We start from the raw sequence: 22,136 nt of genomic DNA, 5'->3' as shown, positions 1-22,136 counted from the left end.
ACTCTATAGCTCCGACTCCCTGACACCTGATCCCCCATGGGTGGCACAGAGTTAGAGTTTGTCTAAGGAGAAACGGGAGCCAGTAGCGTTGATTCGCGGTGAAACATGCTGGCGAGAGGGAGTACAGTACAGTCACAGAGGCGCAACACTGCGAGAGCAAGTGAAACTTTTACATCAGCGGACCTGAGCGGCACGCACGCACGACTCGTTCCATTGCACCGGGATCAAAGGGGATTGTTTCATGCGTAGAGTGCGTGTTTAGTGTGCGTGTTTAGTGTGCGTGGTTTATTTCATGGAGATCTTCTAGATAACATGAACTTCGAGCTGCTGCGGATTACCTTCAGCATCAACATTCAGGATTCTTGAAGTGGAACATGGCGAGGGGGATGAAGGGAGCTCATCCCACCGCTTTATTATGTACTTTTACGCTCTTGTTTTTGGGGACCGTAATAAAGGCGCAAGCGGCTTTTAACCAAATAACGGGCTTTAGTTTGAGCCCCCCGTACTTTAACCTCGCGGAGGGCTCACGGATCTCCGCCACCGCAACTTGCGGCCAAGATGAAACCGGGAGACCGAGGGCAGATTTATATTGTAAGCTGGTCGGAGGACCGACCCTGGGACTTCCCAGTCAAACCATACAGGTAAACGGTGAATGACTTTGGGATGTTTGGTTTTGTGGTTTGGTTTTGAAGTGCTGATGGGCTATTATATCAAGCTGTTTTAGGTTGTAAAATGTAGACTAAAGTAGCCTATACAAAGACGCGTACGTGCGTAAAGGCAAAAACAGGCCATATCCGTGCGCATTTGTTGTAATAACATGACTAAATTGTCATACACACTATGCCAATGTGGTTGAGTAGCCTAATAGCCGACTAAAAAACATTGTTTATAACATAATGCAAAATTGTTATGCAAAACATAATGCACTTTCTGTTTCACGAAAGTGTTTCCAAATATATTTTTAAAAAGATTGTTGCCGCACAATATTCCCATGATCATATTCTGAGCTACATCTTGAATGTTCCTCACTTCCCTGCTTTTGCTCCCAGAGTACCAGGCTCCAGAGTGAGTCACTAGAGCCCCCTGGGAAACATTGGCAACATTGCCTCTCTGACCAACTTGTACACCTGCCAGAAATAGTTTACACCATTGTTTTTTTTTTTACTCCTGAGCTTTCCAAGAGGAAAGCCTTCCCTGAACAGTGGACATTGCCCCCCCAGGACTGTGAATCACTCCAGAATCACACAAAGAAGGGGTCCCATTCCTTCAACATGCTTTATTGCTGGTTGAATATCGTTTTACTGTTATTCGAATGTTGAGTACACAATAGCTTACACAATCACCAGAGGACCTGCACTGCAAAGTGTGTGTGTGTGTGTGTGTGTGTGTGTGTGTGTGTGTGTGTGTGTGTGTGTGTATGTGTATGTGTATGTGTATGTGTATGTGTATGTGTATGTGTGTGTGTGTGTGTGGTGTGTGTGTGTGTGTGTGTGTGTGTGTGGGGGGGGGTTAGTTATTGTGTGTGCATGTAACCTATTTTGTAACTTTTTGCATGTAACCTTGGCTTTGACTGTATTGGACTAACTTTTTAACTTGTGCAACTTTTTTTAATAGTGTAACTCTGTGTTTGTAACACTGCTTGTATCTGTGTTTTTTTATTTGTTTTTTAACTCAGAGTGACATCATCCCGTGTTCTTTCTCTTACAGGGACAGTATTGTGACCACTGCGACGCCAACGTCCCAAACAAGGCCCACCCAGTGACCCAAGCCATCGATGGCACAGAGCGCTGGTGGCAGAGCCCTCCTCTCTCCCGTGGCCAAGGCAACAACCAGGTCAACATCACCCTGGACCTGGGACAGGTGAGCGCATCGGCCTTTAGCTCAGCGGGTTAACAACAGACGTGTGTGGTTCGAATCCAGGTGGATCACTGACTGTTATCCCTGGGAGATGTGACTTTGATTGGACACACAGCCAAGTGTTTAGGTCTTTTACCTGCTGGTGCCTGTTGTTTGATGGACAAGGCTTCTGTGGTGAGGGTATGAAAAGTAACGTCGGGATGTTACAGACAGAGTGAATTATGAGGGAAGGTTTTCTCTCTGTCAGCTTTTTGGCCTGCTCGTGTGAGATACATGATGTCATTGTGTGAGGTGGCGACCTGCCTTCAGTGGTGCAGACAGATATCACACTACAAGTATACCAAGTTACAAGAAGAAGAAGAAGGCCTGGAGAATGGCTGGATGGATTTGGTTTGTTTTTGTGTTTTTCTTCACTGCACTGCTCAGTGTTATGATATTAATTCTGGGCATTGACATGGATGTTTGAAGAATGGAGAATGCTCTGCTGATGTGATAGATGATGGAGAGGAGTGGTTGATGGTGTGTATGTGTGTGTGTGTGTGTGTGTGTGTGTGTGTTTGTACACGAAGGCATTCGAAGGTGTTTGTACAGTACACGTGTGTGAAGGCATTTGGGATTGGCTGTTCGTATCCAGTCACCTTATGTGAATGATGGTTTTCTCCTGTCAGTTTGAGTGCAGTATACTTGTGTTACAAGTGTGAGTTTCCTTGTCTGAGACGGCGATAGTCATGTGAAAGATGTCCCGCACCTGGCTTGTTGCCAGGAATGAAACAGGATAATGCCCCTCTGGCTGGGGAGAATATGCATCCATTATGACCCGTGGCTGCTGCAGGGGTTTGGCTCGCTGCCCATGAGGTTGCCCCTCAAGCTCAATTATACGCTCGGAGGGGAAAAAGGGTGAGGAATTCTGTCTGTGGATTAAGGATCAGAGGGATGTTGAAGGGATGGCTGGGTGGAGGAGGAGGAGGGGGAGCGGTGGAGAGGTGGACCTGTTGTGAGGTTGATCTTGTCTGCGGTTGTGGATCGGGCACCAACCCAAGACCACCGAAAGTACTAAAAGTGAGAAGTACCTCGCCGCATCCATGTCCCTCCGCCCACCCACCCCCCCCCTCCCCAGGAGGATTGTGGGAAGAGAATGGGCGACAGCTTCTCCATCTCTGTTTTTATGACCATCTCTGGCTGTGAGAGGCTAAATATAGCCCACTGACCCTCGACGGCGAGGATGCGCGCCGGGCCGCAAGGGACGGCTGTGTTTAAGACGTGGTAATGCTCCGTTTATTTGGGAGTAGGGAAAGTGGTATTACTGCATTAAGGCATGCTATAAATGGCAGGGTGAGGGGTATTGACTGAGACTACCAACCACATGACTCCCTTCCCCTCCTCTGTCCTGCCCTCTACCCATACTTTGGCCCGTCCCCCCGCCCATCAAACAGCATCTGTGACCCATTGAGGATCCAAGGTTCAGCCCACCAGCTCACCTCACCTGGCCCCTCCCCCTAAACGTCACCCGTTTGTTTTTAGCTCCCTAAATCTTTTTCGTAATGCCAGGAATGTATTTATGAAGCTGTGGGTGCTGAGATACAATCTCCTTTCCTGAAGAAAGCTGTTTTGAAAATTGTGATATTTTTGGAGCGCTGCCTTCCCAAGATTGTTTGACTGATTCGCTCAGACTGATTTGGCACCATTAAAACTGAGGCTTAAGGTAAACCAATTAGGGTCGGATTGGCTGCCAATATGTAATTGTGTACATTGCACAGACACTATTTACTACAGGAGAAAGAATGATATTCCCTGGAAAGAGACTGGCAGCTGAGTGTTGAAAGCAGTCACACTTAAAGTTGAAAGGTCGTTCTCCCTTAGAGGATTTAATGGTGCAGCATGTCGTTTTGCGCCTTGTCCGGACAATATTGCAATATTTTCAACTACAAATCTACATGCTGGACCTTTATGAATGGTATGTGTGTATGTGGTCACCTCTGTATGTGTGTTCCCCAGTTGTAGAGATGTCATGTTCTTTGAGGTGTGTTGATAAGGAATGGTGTTGTCAGAGTCTTCTGAAAGAAATCAGTCCACCTCTCTTCCAAGTCCTCTCAGTAGCCTACAGATGCACTGTCCAACAATATTGGACTTCTGAAACACACTATCAGAAGAGGTTGTATAGCCACAACAATCTCTGTCAGCATGTGTGAATGCACCTTCAAACAGAAGGAAGAATATCAAGGTTCTTTCATACTCTTTTGCCACGTGCTCGCTAACTCCCTTTCTCCCTTAACACAATCCACTCGCTCACGTTTCTCTGAAGCATGAATAGAATCACCTTGACTCATGTGGTTTGAAGGAAGCAGTTCTAGCTTCGGCTTTCAAAGCTCGTGTAGATTCTGTTAACGCGCTGAATAGAAGATGCGGTCGGGGGGAGATGGTGGTGAGGGCTGGTTCTAGTCGAATGGTCTTTGTAGTCTCTTTAAAAGAGGAACACAGGTGCCGCCCCTGGCTAGTGTTATCTCCATCTCTCACAGCGGATATTAGATAATGCCACCGTCTATGTTTATGTTGAAATGGCAAGGTTCAAAGAGAAGGGCGCTTTTTCATGCACGTTTGTTGCTCCACCAATCCGTCAGCGGTCGATCCCGCAAACCTCGGCGGAACATTAAATGATGTAATTGCACAAGCGTTAACAACACGTTTGTCTTTGTGGATTTATGTGTTTACTCTCTTACTCTTTACTCACTTGCCTTGAATCTTGAGTTAAGTGTGTTATGAGTATAATGTTATGAGGTATATGCTTTCTTTGGGAGGGGCCACTTAACCTTGTTTAAAACATTTCCACCGCTTCTGGATTATGTTGATTGAGGCGAGCGTATTTCAAGTAGCCCCCCACCTGTGTTATCTTCTGGGCTTCTGACCTGTGACCCATTACAAATCTGCACTGTCAGAGAGGATGACCTTGAATTCCCTCGTACAAGGAAGTCAGGGGTGTAGGGGGGGGGGGGGGGGGGGCTTGTTTTGTGTTCTTAACAGCAACAGGACCGGCAGTAATGGGTGTGTGTAGCCTATAGCCTATATGCCAATTGTCTCCAGGGCAATGGAGCTCTACCAAAAACAAAGTAAGAAGGAAAAAAAAGGGGGAAAAAAGACCCTGCGACGTACCAGCGTCATGTCCAGGGGGTGTACTTGTACATCAGGCCGCCTCACGCTATGGAAACAGGAGATAGGGTCCTGCCAGGGTTTATTTTGATATTAAAAATGTTTATTTTTTATTCCCATAATACTGTAATCTCTGTTGTTTTCAATATATTGCCTTTGCTTTGAACAATAATTGCTTTTATTGACTATATATAATACTGTATATAAAAAACACTCCCATCCCTTCCCTGTTTAACCCCATTGCACCCCTTATACCGCAAGACTTGGATTTTCCTTTAGCGATGTTGATGGAATACCCCCTTGTGTTGCCGAGATATCAGGCCTTATTAAACAAATATATATTTAGAGGACATTGTGGTGGCTACTGGTTGTCATAGTGAACACTGGCACCATAGGCCTCCCAGCCTCCCAGCCTCCCAGTCACCCCAGCCGTTTTTCTGGGGAATGTATTTTAGGATGCCTGACCACATGTGCCTATCTGCCTGAGTGCCCCAGATCATGTGAGATTGACATACCAGGGCTCATACCGCTGTCCGTCATATGATGTTACAGAGAGGGATCTGATTGGTGGGCATTAGCCACTGAATGGGCACTAATTGTTTCATTTCTGATTGGACCCTTTTGGATGTTGTTTTTAATGCCTGAGAGTTGGTTTAGTAGAGTATATCAGATTGGATACTGTATGTCATGGGAATTAGGGAATATTGATGGGAGATGACTTGTGGTTGGATGGGGGGGAGGGGCACTCAGAGGCCTGAAAGCTCTCTGTTTCTGTTTGATCTCTGATAGGGTGGCATTAGTTCTGGTGGGTGGCTTGTGATAGTGAATGTGAGCCAGTTTTGGCTGAATGGCTAAGTGGTGTGAACTGTGAAGATAAAAAAAGCAAAGAGACTGTATCAAGAGCTGGGTCGGTGAGAGCACGAGAGCGTTTTTCTGAAGCGTTTCTGGCTCATGTAATATCCATCTCTAGTCATGTATGTTATGCTCTCAGATGGAAAGATGGAAAGATGGGGGCCTTTCAAGAACTCTTTTTCTTGTCAGTAAAAAATAATTCCTGTGAAACCTAATCCGCTCTGTCTCTCTGGGGCTCGCACCCCCCCGCTGAAGTGTGGTCTGGACGTTTTATATGCAACAGTTGCACGACTCGCCCTCTTTTGTCCCGGAATCCGTGTAGGCTGTATTGTGTGACATCCTTTTTGCGCTGTCAGATATTCACAAAGGTCTTTCTGAAAGTGACCCGGCCTTTTCTTCTTTTCAGTGGGGTAAATGGATTGAGGAGCTGTGGAGAGGGGGGTGTGGGGGGTGGGAGGGGGGGGGAGGGGTGGAATTGTGTTTAACTGTGTGGAGACTGAGAGGACCCCTAATGCACGCACACTCCCTGCCTCGCTGGCAGGTCCCCTGATCTCTCGGACCCGCCTGGCACCGCTTTAGCCTGTCACGATTCACATAACAACAGACCTTTGAAATTAGTCTCTGGAATGGACAGACAAGGTGGTTATCAAACCTCAAAATACCTCTCTTTAAAGGCACAATCTGCAATTTCTACTGCTGTTCAACGGCCATTTCAATGAATGGCATATACCCATTGGTGCTTGAAGAATGATATCGATAGTTATCGATATCCTTGAACAGTAGACACTTTTTCCCCACTCATACTCTAGGCTCTTATATGTATTTTGGGTGTATTGACAATGAGGACCTAACTATTAATGAACACGTACGCCTCAGATATACATTTCTCAATGTTTACCGTCGCTAGAGTAGCCTCCCTCTATGGAGACATGTCTGGCTGTCAGACATGTTCCAGCGACCTGGCTGTGGTGATGACAGAGGTGATGTAAGCTCCTGTCTTTAGCCTCGCCGGCCGTGGGCGCCAGGCCAGCCGGGTGTCTGATGCTCACATTTACAGCTCCGCTCGCTAGCAGGCGAAGCTGGTTAGTGGCAGCAGCAGCAATGGCTCTGGCTTCACGGCCGGATCACGGGACCCGCTGAGCTTCCTAACGCTGCCCTGGAGCACGGTCGTGGAAAACTGGAGGGGGGGAGTTAACTCAGGATATAGGCTGTCCACCTCTTCATGGCCTGTGGCGATACATACATAGACATTGTAATCAGGGGCGATAGGCCGACTGACGCAGGCATTGACGCACGGTGCGGCCATAGAGTTTTCCTAGATGATGTGGATGTATTTTTGATAGCCTTATATGAACCCCTTATGTGAACCCCTGCTTGGCTTAACATGGTTGTTATCGGCCCAGGTCTGGCAATGTGGGTCTCAAACACTTTCGTGGCATTGAAGTATATGTAGATAAATATTGGATCAGCTTTGGAATTAGTTAATGGAATTTAAGTTCAGATAGCATTGTTCACACTATTTCGAGTCCCTTTTATACCCTACCCCACCTTCCCCTAATTGAAGGACATGAAAAGAAAAAAATGATTATACTTCTACTTACTGTACAGCTATTTATCAGTCCATGGTAAGGTACATATAATACTTACACAAATATACACACATTTAGATTAATAAGTAAAGCGGTTAGGCTAATCAGTTCTTTATTGTAATTTGCCAACCTTTAGATGTTCACAGGTTAACCCATCTTCCCCACTATATTACAATTGTACTATTTCGTTTTGCAATAAATAATACATTAGACTTATATAGCGCTTTTCTAGACACTCAAAGACACTTTACAAACTGAAAAGATCGAGTAGTAATAATAAAAAGAAACAAAAGGTAAATAGAAGAAAGTATAGGGGCCTAATTGAGGTAGTGCTGCTATACATATAGCAATACTGCAATACATCCTGCTATTTTACTGTGATGTTTTAGGATGGTCTTGAACCTCCATTTGTATAATTTCGGCTGAAATGTCCCTAAAAATAAATATTTTTACTATGAGTATAATCATATTTCCCAATTAATGGGCTTGGTTCTTCAGATCCCCTAACAATATATAGATTGCAGGTCTATCTGCACACTGATGTGTTATAACTTTCCATTCCTGGATCTGACTCCAAAAGTGAGCCTACAGAGGGAAGAGTACCAAAATAGATGATCCGTTGATTCTGTTTCCTGGTGGCAGAATCTGCACAGGGCTGACTGTTCAAGGCCCTTTGTACGGAGCTTGCCTTTTGTAGCAAGAATTTCAGAATTGTAATTTAATAGAATGGATTGCTGTGTCAATTGTTGTATCTTGAATTTGATACATAGTTCTGGGCCCTGGACAGTCTGGACGGATTGTATGGCAGCTGCTGGACTGAAAAAATCAGGTGTAGTGCTGAGGCACAAACATGTACATTTCAAGCCTGCAAACTGTGACACTTTAAATAACGTGAAACAATACTATTGTGCAATATGACAACCCTAGTCATCTATCTGTACAGTATAGTACAGTGGATTGTGTACATAGCCTTTATTTATGTAAACCAGCTCCTTCCCTTCTTGTGATATTTTTTTTTTAAAGTTTTTTTTTTCCCTTTCCCAGCACCAGGGGAGCCACCCCTCCTAAATGTCGTTGTTTGGTACCTGTACTGTAGCAATGACAATAAAGTCCATTCATTCATTCATTCATTCATTCATTCATTCATATAGCTTAGTTGTTAAACCTTTTAACCATACGTGAAATGTATACACTTTATGCTTTATACCAGGGGTCGGCAATTAGGTTTGGCCTCGGGCCCAAAAAAAAATTAGCCACTAGATGGCGGGCCCGAACATAATTTAAGTAATTGATTGTTAAAAAATGTGACACGTTCTAATGCTTTGACTTTTCTTTCGAGAAATGTACACATCGCTAGTCAACTAACACAGCTTGTTTTGTGAGCCTGCTAACAATGTAAAGTAGTGTTATAATTAACTAGGTAGCAGTCCAATCCATTTCGTTGCAGTATTAGGCTTGACTAGTGAGTTTGTGTTGTGATTCTCAACAACGTTGAAACGTAGTTTTACCCTTTTCCATAGTTTTGAATAATAAATGTGTGGACTGACGATGTTTCGCAGCCTAACTTATTCTAATAATTATTTAACATACTTTTATTCTGAATGATTCCCCCCTCCTCCAGACAAGGTCACATTATTTATTATTGGATTGGTTGTTTGCGTGTCGGGTGAAGTTAGCTAAACATTTAACCTGCTAACTAGCAAGAGAAACATAATGTCACTCTCCAAAGGTCTAAAGAGGAAAGTTGACGGTGAAAACAGGGCATTTAAACAGGAATGGACAGCGAACTATACGTTCATCCTTTTCATCAATGCAAAGCCGTTGTGAGACTCACATCTTCCGTGCTCACAATGTTCCCTTTCTATACATGCGAGTCATCCTTTTCCTCAATGAATGTGATAAAGACTCACGAAGGAATCGTTAGATGCATAAAAAATAAAAAAAACTGCCTGCGGATTAAAGTGACGTCAATATCACCAGATATCAAGCAAATAGTGACCGATGAGAGATGCCACTTTTCACATTAAGTGTACCAAGCCTGTCGTTATTGTATTTAATAACCTAATTGTATTTTGTATATTTTTGAATGAATGGCTTATGGCTCATTGTACTTATTATCCCTAATAGCGCGTTTGCTCTGTCGTTTCAGGAGCATAGGCCTACCACCACTTTTGCGCCGATTTTGTTGTCAATGTTTTTCAGAAAATTAAACAGAATTTGCTTTGTTACTGTTCATATGTGTGTTGCAGTCACATACGTAAACATTACGTTTGAATGATTTAATGAGCGGATGTTATTTTTTTTTCAAACCACACACCGCATGTCGGCTATTTCAGCACCACGCCGTGTCCACCTGCTTATGATTCACTATGAGGGGTTCTGAGGGGTTCAGCGTCAGTGCGCTTCGGTGCACCCCGCTGCCTGATTGTCTGTCCCTGTGTCATTCACTCTCAACATGAATAAAAGTACAATAAGCATTATTCAGGTGGTGGTAGATTCTCTATTCGGACATTATAGGCGCGGTGTGGGACTGTCGGTCCGATATTGTAAAAAAAAAAAAAAAAAAAAAAAAAAAAAGTGGATTCTCAAAATAATCTGCTGGGCCAAATATTATTGGTGACGGGCCAGCAATGGCCCACGGGCCGCCTATTGCCGACCCCTGCTTTATACTAACCATTTTAACCCAAATTCCATTTCCTTCTGTTTTAAAAAAAAGTTCAATTTTTGGTGGCAAAGCATGTGTGTTGAGCATACACCTCCATACATTTTTGTTAGTTGCTTGTGTAACATGATTTTACCCTCATTCCTTGTGTCATTAATACCATGAATTCTTCCTTCTTATAATGTACAGTATCGGTACATCAGAGTTACATTTTATTAACATTTTTTATTTGTTGTAATATTATATTAAATTAAAGTATTTTCTGGAGGATGAAATTGGTATTGTAGCCAACTGTATGGTTTTATTTAAAAAGGTTGTTAATTTAAACAGTGTTCCATTGTCAACATTGTCATTGAAATGGGCAATTTTAATCTGATTAAAAGCAAAGAGGCCCCTTCGAAACATTGGATATTCTATTTACTAACCAAACATAAACTCTGCATGGCTTTTAACCAGCCATAATACCTCATCAACTGTAATACAGAGAAAAATGCCAGACAAAAGCAGAGCGGCAGCTGTACCTTTACAACGACTAGGCTGTGGACTCGCTTGCCTGTAGAAACATGCGTTCATCACATTTTTACTGTGCCCCGAAATGGCCTCTTGTAACTATCTTTGTGTCTAGCCCACATAGGGTGGAGGTCATTGGCACATCCCTTTAAAAAAGGATCATTGAATGGGTGAGGTCCCTGGTAAGAGGTGAATGCCAACCACGGAGACAGAGAGAAATACACCCCCACCCCCCTCTCTCTCTCTCCCTCACACACAGACACACACACACACACACACACACTCAATCCACCACCTGTTCATTCAGCAGACAGACAAACAGTTGTAGATTGCATTGTTTCAGACCGAGCGCGTCTCTGTGTTGTCCTAAAACCCCTCCACCCCCATGGAGCTCTCTGTCCATGGCTGTCGGTCCGTCAGTCAGTCCGTCTGGCACGCCTGATCTGCTGCAACAGAAGGTGATGCCTCTTCTAGCTGCAGCCTTGCATTCCTCAGTTCTAACACACACACACACAGACAGACGCGTACGCACAGACACTCACACACACACACACACAGACAGACGCGCACGCACAGACACTCACTCACACACACACACACACACACAGACGCGCACGCACAGACACTCACACACACACACACACACACACAGACAGACGCGCACGCACGCACAGACACTCACTCACACACACACACACACACACACACACTCTCTATCCACCCCCCCCCCCCCCCCCCACACACACACACATACTCACACACAGACACTCACTCACACACACACACACACTCTCTATCCACTGACACATTCAGGACCTCTGTTATATGGCTTCTATCTGCTAGGATTCTCCCCCCCCCCCCACACACACACGCCCTGCAACTCATTGCTGACAAGACTCTTGTATTCTTTGTGTGTTTTTTGTGTATAACGTTATAGTTTTCTTATGGAGAATACATCCAACAAAAATCACTTCTTCTGTTTCTGAAGTGTGAATGAACACTCCTGACGAACTGCGTATTTAGAATGACAAGCGCCTCTTTTGTTTTCGGAGAGACAATGTGGATTCCATCGTTGTGTTTGTATACATCGTACTAGTATTGGTTGAAATAGGCAGACATATTGGTAAACGACATCGTAGTAGTAGTAGGTGGCCTTAAAGGTACAGGGACACACAGGACGCTACAGTATTCATGAAATAGTAGTACATCAGTGCAGTTCATTTGATAAACACAGTGAGATTACCATTTGACAGACCCCCGTGTCAAGGCAGGCCAGCGAAAGAAAGTCATAAAGAGTCACGCAACCAGGCGTTTACTGTGGGACCTTTCGGTGGGAGTATGTTTTTTTTTTCTCGAGGAGGGGGGGGGGGGAACACTGGCTGACTCCGTTACCTGAAGCGCAGGCATGTGTGAAGTCAGTGAAGGAATTCTGCATAGAGGCAACAACACGGCAGTTCACGCTTAGGGGCACATATTCATCATGGCTCAACTGTCACACACACACACACACACACACACGCACACACACAGACACACTGGGCATGGACTGTCAGAGGGCGCTAGTGCTGGAAGTGGTGCTGGTGTGTTATAAGATCTGATTTATGTGTGTGTTTGTGTGTGTGTGTCTGTGCGTGTGTGCGTGTGTGTGCGTGCATGCGTGGGCGTGTGAGTGTGGGTAAATATACAGTGAGAGGATGGTGTGAATGTGGAGACAGGAGGGTGTGAAGGGAGTTGGGTCGCGGAGGTCTCGGCCTCCTCTGCTGCTCTGCCGGGGTGATAATTACACTTTTACTGCGGAAATGTGGACATTCAATGCCCTGTGTGTGTATGTGTGTTTTGTCTGTGGGTTTCACTGTTAGGAATTCTGTTAGGGGTAAAAAAAAAAGCCAGAGTTTGGGTTTCAGTGTCGGGCCCGATATCTGTGACAGCTTAACCTTTGACCTGTGTGACAGCCTCCACACCCTCCCCTGGTCTGTCGGTCATATATAACCCTCTGTTTCTATGGGCCAGGGCTAGCTGATTTACAGTTGGGTGTGGATTCAAGTGAAGTGTGATGATAAGAGACACCCACACGCGCACGCGCACATACACACACACACACACACACACGCACACACACACACACACACGCACACGCACGCGCACACGCACGCACACATACACACACACACACACACACACACACACACTATTGTTACTGGGAATTTTATTACCATGTGTATCTGTTTCATGTCTTTACACATAGCAGGAATCTAGGTCCTGGTACGACTAGCATGTCACCGAAATATTTCAGGCTCGCTCCAAACAAAAGGCGTTGGATATAATTCAAGTCAGAATATTTAGATTGGCAAGACAAGGGGTGGAAAGAGTCCCTGAGACAAAGCAGCAGACTCATGCCAGGGGCAGTTGTTGTCCCTGGAAAGGGTTCTATCTGTCCCCGCCTGTCTAAGATATTTTGATCCATCTCTCACTCAATTGGCATCACATTCGATTTCTACATTACCAGATTCGGCAGTTAGTTCTAAATGAATTGGACGGGGGTTGCTGTGTGTGTGTGACAGTAAATCGAAGTCATAGTGTTGATCAATGCCAATACATTTGGCTGCATTCAGGCGGTTTGTGAAACTTGTGAAAAGCAATTTTATTTCGCTTTCTTGATGAGATCATTTAGTGTGTTTATGACTTTTGGGGAGGGACATTTCATGAGCAGTTGGGGGTTTATTATGTCACCGTTGTTTGTCCCTTCCATATCTGTGTGTGTGTTCCTCTGGCCCGGGAAGATTGTCACTGTTGTGTGTCACTTGTTCGGTGACAGGTTCCTGAGAGCGCTGGCATGCCCTGGCGCTGGAGTTGGGACACGACGGGGGTGAGGGGGGGGGGGCGGGGTGTCGAGTGATGAGGGTGGGGGGGGGGGGCACAGAATGTGACGGCATGGTAGGAATCTGAGATGGTCCCACATGCCAGTCGGCACGTCTTTGGCCACCCACGACTTCCCTCCTCCATTCCCCTCCCCTCCTCCCCTGCTCCCTGCCTCCTCCCATCTCCTCTCCTCAACGTCATCCATCCTCTATCTCAAAGCGTGTGAACTAAACATGCTCCGTCTCTTCGGTTCTTGGATACCGGCGGTCGGTCTAGTGGTAGTATCCAGTCTTAGTTCTCAGGGAAGGCTTTTGCTTGCGTCTGTTTTTAGAGGAGAGCGGCCTACGTTTTGATCGTGTGCTTCCAGATAGTCTTTTTCTGTCCCCGACGCATCCTGTAGCACGTGGGGTGGAAGTGTTCTCTGATTAGCTTGGTGACACGCCCGCGGTGAAGGGAGGAGGGCAGAGAAGTCAGCGTCTCCAATCTCCTTTGGACTTTCATTCTAAGACTCCTTCACAAATCCCAGTTTTCAAAGCATTTTTCTCATTCATTTTGATCTTACTGATTAGGTTTTAATTTGAGCTAGCCTAATACTTGGTGAAAGCACTGTTTTTTTTCTTCTGTACTTTAAGTCCTCTCACCTGCTTTAGGCTCTTCTCTCACATCATTCATTTAGATGTGAACTCACTCTGGTAAACAAACATTGTTAACCTCATGAGCCGCAAGCCAAATATGGCCTGTTTTGGTGTCCTCTGCTTCTATTAAGTCTAAAAGGTTAAAAAAAAACATGGCTTAATGTATGTACAAAGAACCAATATGCCAAAATCGGGCTCTTGTGTGGCTCATTCGAGTAAATAACATTTTTTGAGAAGCCCCTAGAAGTGTTTGTGTAATGGTTGTTGGCCGGTGTGGACAGTCCCACTCATGACTCCCCCACCGCCCAACCGCTAACAGGACAAGGCCAGACACCGTCCCACCTGACCCCTGAACCATCACAAGATCCATCAACGCCAGGAGCTCCTTGAACTTGTTGTTGGGGGTTTGCCATCCTTCAACTTAATTGTGGGGTGTAGTTGACAAGTCTCTAACTTCCATTGCCCAGCCTTTTTCTCTTCCTTTTGATAGCTCTGTTAGCATAGCTCTGGCTCATGAAGGGAGAGCCCTTGGATCCTTGAACGCGTGGCAAGTCAAACAAAAGCCTGCTGGGGCTGTAGAAGTTCCTATAGGTCCTCGACTAGTGTGGGCCTGCCTTCCGCCTTTTCAACCCTAGCTGAAGGCAGTCAGTTTAGAAGCAGTCCTAAAATAACATGTTTTTTTTGTTTTGTTTGTTTTTACAGTAATAGGTACAGTTCATTATGCATGGAGTCATTTCAAATATTGGGGAGGGAGTATGTATTTCAAACATGCTCTTTTCAGCTTCTCACTCTTGTGAGTGCCATATTAGGATATTTGGCAGTGTCAGATATTTTGGGTAATAACACTTATATCATAATTATAACAATAATAATTCCTGCTCACCGCGTATGAGGGAGGAGAGGCAGTCAGGTGTAGTTTATTTGTTGATGTCACGTGCGGCCGGATGTCATTCCAAACCATACAAACAGCTAGGCCAACCATCACAATGAAGTCTTTGACTGTGGAAAAAACTGCGTTGGATTATTTTCAATGTAACTGAAGTAGCCTTGATGATGATGGTGGTGTTGATGGTGGTGATGATGATGATGGTGGGGGTGATGATGATGGCGGTGATGATGATGATGGTGATGATGATGATGATGGTGGTGTTGATGATGATGATGGTGGGGGTGATGATGGTGATGATGATGATGGTGATGAGAATGATGATGATGAGAGGAACATTTGAGTGTGGAAAACATTGTCGTAAAGGCCTGACAGAATGTTTAATGCAGGGGGAAACAATCAGCATTGATGCTCTTGTGTAGCCCGTGTTTTCTGATGGTGGAGATATGTATTTGGAGGACAGGTAGTGTGTGTGTGAGTGTGTGAGTGTGTGAGTGTATGAGTGTGTGAGTGTGTGAGTGTGTGAGTGTGTGTGTGTGTGCGTGTATGTGTGTGTGAGAGAGAGAGAGAGAGAGAGAGGGTGCACCTGTACCATTTTCATCTGTTTTCATCAGTCTCCTTAGGCCTTTGTAATGCTCAACAGTTGTACTGCATCTACAATATGAGCACTTGAGGGCAACAACATTCTTGTGAAATGAGAAATAAACGACGAGCAGACAAACAGCATGTACAGTGCCCTGTGTATGTAATGGGACAGTGAACCTACATTTCTGGTTCTTTTGGCTCTATACTATAAAGGTCTTTTGAGGCTGACATATTAGAAAACACAAGAAACAGCGAAACCTTAGGCTTGCCAAAATCAACCGTTTGGAAAAATCATTCAAAAAGACAAAACAAAGCATGGTGAGCCCAGCAAACGCAAACAGGGTTTGTAGAATTCTACAGGGGATGTCAGAAGAATGCTAAACATAATTAAGTAAAAGAAAACTGAAACAACTGTCCCACGGATCCAGAACACTCTGCAGGAGGTACTGTCGGCGGGACGTGTCGGAGACGACCATCTACAGAATGCATCACCAGCCCAGCCACAGAGGCTCCACTGCAGGGCTGCTTCACTGCAGGGCCAAAAAACACTTTGGTCCTGGTTTTAGTCAAAAACTAAACAAAACAAAACAAACAACAACTTAAGAAGACCTGGCAGAGTATCTACAGAGAAGAAACCCAGTATGGTGGGGTCAATGGGCTGCAGGCTTCACAAAGTTATTGCGTGCAAAGGATTGTTGACCAATACTAAACACGAGTGACTCATTCGGACATTATTTTAATCTATCTCATTACTTTTGGTGCCTTGAAATAGGGGGACGTTTTGTAATTTCTGGATGGTGAAACCAACATGTACAATAATACATTACCTCATGGTAGTTGTTTGATTTCAAATCCAAAACTTTGGAGTATAAACGCAGAGCACTGTACAGTATTTCACCCACTGGCTGTAAGCTTGTAGATTTAAGGAGCATTAGTTCTGTCGTCCTGTAGTCTTGCGACCCGGCAGGCAAGAATAGCTTATCCTTGTTGACGCGATCGTGCTCCTGCTTTCACGTGGAAAGGAAGTGTAGTATTGTTTGGACTGTGAGACTGTGTGCAAACGGCTGGGGTCAGGCTCCGTGATGGTGCTAGTGAACCATGACACAGGAAACCACAGCGATCAGATGTGATGACTTCTGGCAAAAACAGAAAATCATTAAGTGCATGCTTGTTTCTTTATGCCCTTTGTTTGAGAGTGCACTTTGTGTCCTTGTCTTTAGCTCTTCCATGTGGCCTATGTCCTGTTAAAATTCGCCAACTCCCCTCGTCCTGACCTGTGGATTCTGGAACGTTCTGTCGACCACGGGAAAACCTACAAACCTTGGCAGTACTTTGCACGTGAGTATTACGGTTTTATTTAAACTTTGCCACAACCACCTGTCTTATATTTGTCTGTTTGGCTCCTGTTTCTCTGTTTCTGCCAAACATGTTGCCTGTGTCCTGCTTTTGGGAGTGCACTATGGTATATTGAGACATGTTGATGTTGTTGAAGCTGCTGAAACATGAAACCTACCTATTTTCCACATGTTTCACATTTTCTTCAACACTCAAATGTGTTGTCGTTTTCGTTGCTCAATGCAGCATAGAAGCTCGGTTGAAATTCTCGTATTGTGACGAAATACATTGAAATGAAAGGGATTTGTGACCCAATGGAAAATGTGCTGTTATCCGAAACTCTAATCCTAATACTTAAACAGTAACTTACTCCAGAGCGTCTGACAGACCATGTTACCCACAATGCATCTGGGATTGCAGGCACTTTACAGGGTCATCCAAAATTCAGTCAGGCTGCTGATGTCAACATCACACTGTGGTTTGTGAGCTGTTAAAGGAATGGATCATTCTGAAATAAAAATACTGTGATTGACCACATTCCTTCACCCTACACCAGAACACTTTGATGTCAGAGTAAACTCTCAGTTTAAACACCACTATAGGCGTTATGAGTTCTGATTCTGATTCTGATTCTGATTCTCATTCTGATTCTGATTCTAAATCTGATTCTAATTCTGAGTTCTGATTCTGATTCTGAGTTCTGATTCTAATTCTGAGTTCTGATTCTGTTATTCTATTCAACATCCCTGCTCCCCCTCCATACCCATGTTCACCTGCCAGCCCTCACAGTGAAGCCATAACCGAGTCTTTGTGAAGTACCTGTGCACACACACACACACACCTTGCTAGCAGAAACAGCTGCGGCTTCTCTCCTTTTGAACTGAGGCCCGTCTTTGTCTTTTTTCTCCTTTTCTGATCTCTCCTAATCTGTTCTCCATGGAAAGTGTAACACCGTCTTACACAAACTCTCCGGTCTGCATTGAATCGTATTTCAGTCTTGGTATTCAGATGGTGTTTTTTTTATTACGATTTATGTTCTGTCCTGAGAATAGGCTTACCACCTTTCCAACCGAGCCTCTCAAACGTTCTTGTGAAACTCTTCTGTCTTCTATTATCGTGATGTTCGTCAACAGGGGAGATATAGTAGTAGCTATAGTCAGAAGCTGGAACAGATACGTCCATATGGTATTAGTCAGTGCCTGGTAATGTTTTGTGGTTTGAAACAAGACCATACACTGTTGACTGAGAGTCATCGGTTTCCCTCAGAGAATTTGTTGCTGTCAGCAGATGAGCTGAATATGGGAGTTTTTACAGTGGCAGGGATATGATTGATGTGTGTGTGTGTGTGTGTGTGTGTGTGTCTGTGTGTGTGTGTGTGTGTGTGTGTGTGCGTGCGTGCGTGCGTGCGTTCATCGGAAACACTTCCAGAACCACATGCGTAAATAGTGCAAAGTTCAAAGTTTGTCCAAGTAATTGAGGAGTACCGTACTGTGCTGCCAGGTTTGCTTAAGCCACAAGATCGCTTGTTGACTAACAGCGATTAAACAAAACAAAAGCACATTTGAAGAGGACTTGTGTTAAGTAGGAGTTACCTCTGTGTGCAGATATCTACCAGTGTTTGAGATTTTGAATTAAGAGCACCCAAAGCCTGTGACCTTTAGCCAGCCTAGAGACAAACTCTGTCACTCTGTCATGTTAAGTCTAGTGATGACAGATTGTGACAGAATCCTCCGTTTTTTTTGTATTTTCTTGTATTTTTTTATGTCAGATTCAAAGAGGGAGTGCCTTGAAAAGTTTGGCAAGAAGCCAAACGGGCGCGTTATCAATGATGACGACCAGATCTGCACCACGGAGTACTCGAAGATTGTCCCACTAGAGAATGGGGAGGTGAGAGACTCCTACTAAACGGCAACACATACACTAGTACAATCCAAATATAACTGTTACTACAATCTAAATAAATCATCGAAAATGCCCCCCCCCCCCCCTTGAAATAACTAGCTAAAAGTGACAGCGGGTGTATTGATGCGTGAGTAATGGTTGTGTTGTTGTGTTGTTGTTCGTCCAGATCGTGGTATCTCTGGTTAACAACCGCCCGGGGTCGAAGAACTTCACCTACTCCCCGGTCCTCCGAGACTTCACCAAGGCCACCAACATCCGTCTTGTTTTCCTCCGGACCAACACTCTCCTGGGCCACCTCATCTCCAAGGCCCAGAGGGATCCCACCGTCACACGCAGGGTGAGTAAGCAGTAAGCACCGTACGTGGGGGGGAGCGTTTGCTTGAGTCTGCCTTGGGAGTACCAGATGGGTGAGGTTAGCACTTTTACGGGACTAAATCCATTGTCCATTACGCCAAGGCAAGTTCAATCAAGCACAGCGGAAATATTTGAAAACATCTCATGCACTCATCTAACCCCCCGCGGTCTTGCTTGTTTGGCAAGCACACACCGGCAATCCGACGGTTGTGTTCCAGGTCTTCTTCATTTTCATTGCGTCTCACACTGCGCTACGGTGATCACATCTCACAATGCCTGGAGAGGTTGTTTTTTTTCTCCGGGAATCGCGTCAATACGATCGAGCGTTCTGCTGATCGGTGCGGTAGTGGGCTACCTGGAACACAACCGATGACATCATCTCACCCCAACCTGCCATGCACACCCGCTGCCTTCCTCTTGGACACTATTCGAGGAACACATTTAGCCTCCTGGAGGCACCTTTCTGCTGACACAAACACACTGACCTGATTTCTTCTGCTAGCACATTCCTCCTTGTTGGGGCTCCCTGCCAGAGCTGTCTGTCCTGCCAGAGCTGTCTGTCCAGCCTTCACGGTAATTCCCTCCACCCAGGGAAGAAAATGCGGAGGACTGGCCTAGACAGGAGCTCCCAGGAGCTGCAGGCACAGGGGAAGAGTATCATGGTTTAATGTCTGGGAGAACACACACACACACACACACACCTACACACACAACTCTATACACACACACACACACACACAAACATACTGTATACACACACACACACACACACACACACACACACACACACACACACTAACACACACACACACACACACACACACACACACATTCACACACACACACACACACACACACACACGCACCGACCCATGTACACAGACCCATGTACAGTAGGACACATACACATATAGACACGTGTGCATGCTGAAATACAAGCATGCACGCACTCGATTGAACTTCAGACTGTCTGCACAGCACAGATGCACATGCACAGACTCGATCCGGCATCAGACTGCCTATGACTCAGAGCTGTATTATGGTTATGCCCTGAGATGTCCCTTGCCCAGGGGCTGAAACATCAGTCGTTGATGTCATCCATATATCGGAGTATTACCGATATACAAACACAAGTATTAAACCAGTACTACTACAGGCCTTAGCTTAGGTCACTAACGAACCCAGCCACCTCCGTTGACTGTGACTATATTGACTATGGCTGGCAGGGTTTGTTTAGGTGTGGTTGATATGGTTGAGTGTTACTGATAATGCAGCTGTTGGTTTTCATACAGTACCCTGATTAGCGTCTCTACCCTCTGTGTTGACAGTATTACTACAGCATCAAAGACATCAGTGTCGGAGGACGCTGCGTCTGCCACGGCCACGCACAGGAGTGCGGGGGGCGCAACTCTGACACCCCCAATTGGTGAGTAGTGCACCTGGTTTGTCCTTCATCTTTCCCTGTAACATTTGATGAGTCTTTTATTAACAACAATGTTTTGGGGTTTTTATAGTTTTTTTTTTGTATTGTATTTCAGAATATCCTATTCCTTTGTTTAGTTCCTTGTTGACATTTGTAACAGAGCGACATGTCCCTAAATCTTTCATAGTTCATGAATAGAAATGACGTAGCCTACATAAGCACCGCAAAAGAAAAAAAACAATAAATCTTTGAGGTAAATAATTGAGGTAAAAGTACATTTTCAAAGTTCTTTGTGCCCTGTGTTTTGGTTTCAATAAACAGCGTTGATTGGGGTTATTGTGTTCTTTGGGTTTGAGGAGATTTATTATGTTTAATAAGGAAAAGAGGAGTCGGGGGGGTGGGTGGGGGGGGGGGGGGGGGTGGAGCACAGTGATACCATCTGTGTTTGAGATAAAGGAGATATCCATGTGGGTTTTGAAGAGAGGAAATTACTTCATGTTTGTTTCCTGGCCTTGCCATTGTAGAAGGGACCGGGTTATTTTAGCCAAGCCTAATTTGGAAGGATTGTGACGTCAACTGTTGTCAAGATGAGTGATGTCATGTAAGTCGTGAGAGTTCAAACGTACAGTGGCCCTGTGTTGTATGACAATGAACAGCAGTATGGGACGACGAGGTCACGGTGATGCCCGTGAGAAACTGCTCTAACCGTTGTAACGACCCTCCATCAACTTTTCAATGTTTTTTAGTTTTTTTATGTTCACCTTGCATCAAAGTCTACGTAAGTGGATTTAGAAACATCGGTAACACTTTACAATGTTTCCCCCGATACCTGTGTAACGCTATTAATTCTAGTAACAACATAGTATAATCTTGTTGTAGATATAGTAATAGATATAGTATAGTAATAGATATGAAGTTGAAGATTACTATGGATATGTATTTTCCATCCCGGACGAGCCCCCAAACTGTTACGACCCGGTCTGTTAACCTACTCGCCTCGCTGTGTCAAGGAGTCTGACCTAGGCTAGCAACTAGCAACATTACTACCATGCTTGTTAATGAATATATAACTGTACATGATTATTAGATACTGTATGTATATGATTTCCTCTCTTCAACTAAATGTCAGAGCGGTAAGACCCGTGTCAGTAAGTCCAGATGTTCCTCCCTCTCTGTCCTGTCCCTCAGGCGTCAGTGCGAGTGCAAACACAACACCTGTGGAGAGTCGTGTGACCGCTGCTGCCCGGGTCACAACCAGAAGCCGTGGCGGGCCGCGACGGCCGACAGCCCCAACGAGTGCCAACGTGAGTGGCCGCCCTCGCACCCTCACCCCCACATACACACACACACACACACACACACACACACACACACACACACACACACACACACACACACATACACACACACGCACACACACACGAATGCCCCCCCACCACATACACACACACACACACACACACACACACACACACACACATACACACACACCCCGCTCTCTTTCCACACATCGGTTGATTTTGTTTTATTTGTGTATCTTCAC

The 22,136-nt window shown here is 45.1% G+C and overlaps 1 protein-coding gene across 1 annotated transcript in view; it reads left to right on the top strand.

Annotated features, from left to right (window-relative positions):
- Positions 1-374: 374 nt before the first annotated feature.
- LOC308172166 (laminin subunit alpha-3-like) overlaps positions 375-22,136 on the top strand; it is a gene marked incomplete at its 5' end in the record, with an annotated part of 92,123 nt that continues 70,361 nt past the window's right edge. The window contains 7 exons of the mRNA XM_080547077.1: positions 375-641; positions 1,708-1,860; positions 16,800-16,917; positions 18,683-18,801; positions 18,983-19,153; positions 20,499-20,596; positions 21,782-21,897. Coding sequence (XP_080403203.1) covers positions 375-641; positions 1,708-1,860; positions 16,800-16,917; positions 18,683-18,801; positions 18,983-19,153; positions 20,499-20,596; positions 21,782-21,897 — 1,042 coding nt within the window. The remainder of the gene's footprint in view (positions 642-1,707; positions 1,861-16,799; positions 16,918-18,682; positions 18,802-18,982; positions 19,154-20,498; positions 20,597-21,781; positions 21,898-22,136) is intronic.

Source organism: Nansenia antarctica (genome assembly GCF_963989245.1).
Source record: "Nansenia antarctica genome assembly, chromosome: 16".
Classification (NCBI taxonomy): Eukaryota; Metazoa; Chordata; class Actinopteri; order Argentiniformes; family Microstomatidae; genus Nansenia; species Nansenia antarctica.
The sequence above is the reverse complement of the archived record's forward strand: the minus strand, read 5'-3'. Positions and strand labels throughout refer to the sequence as shown.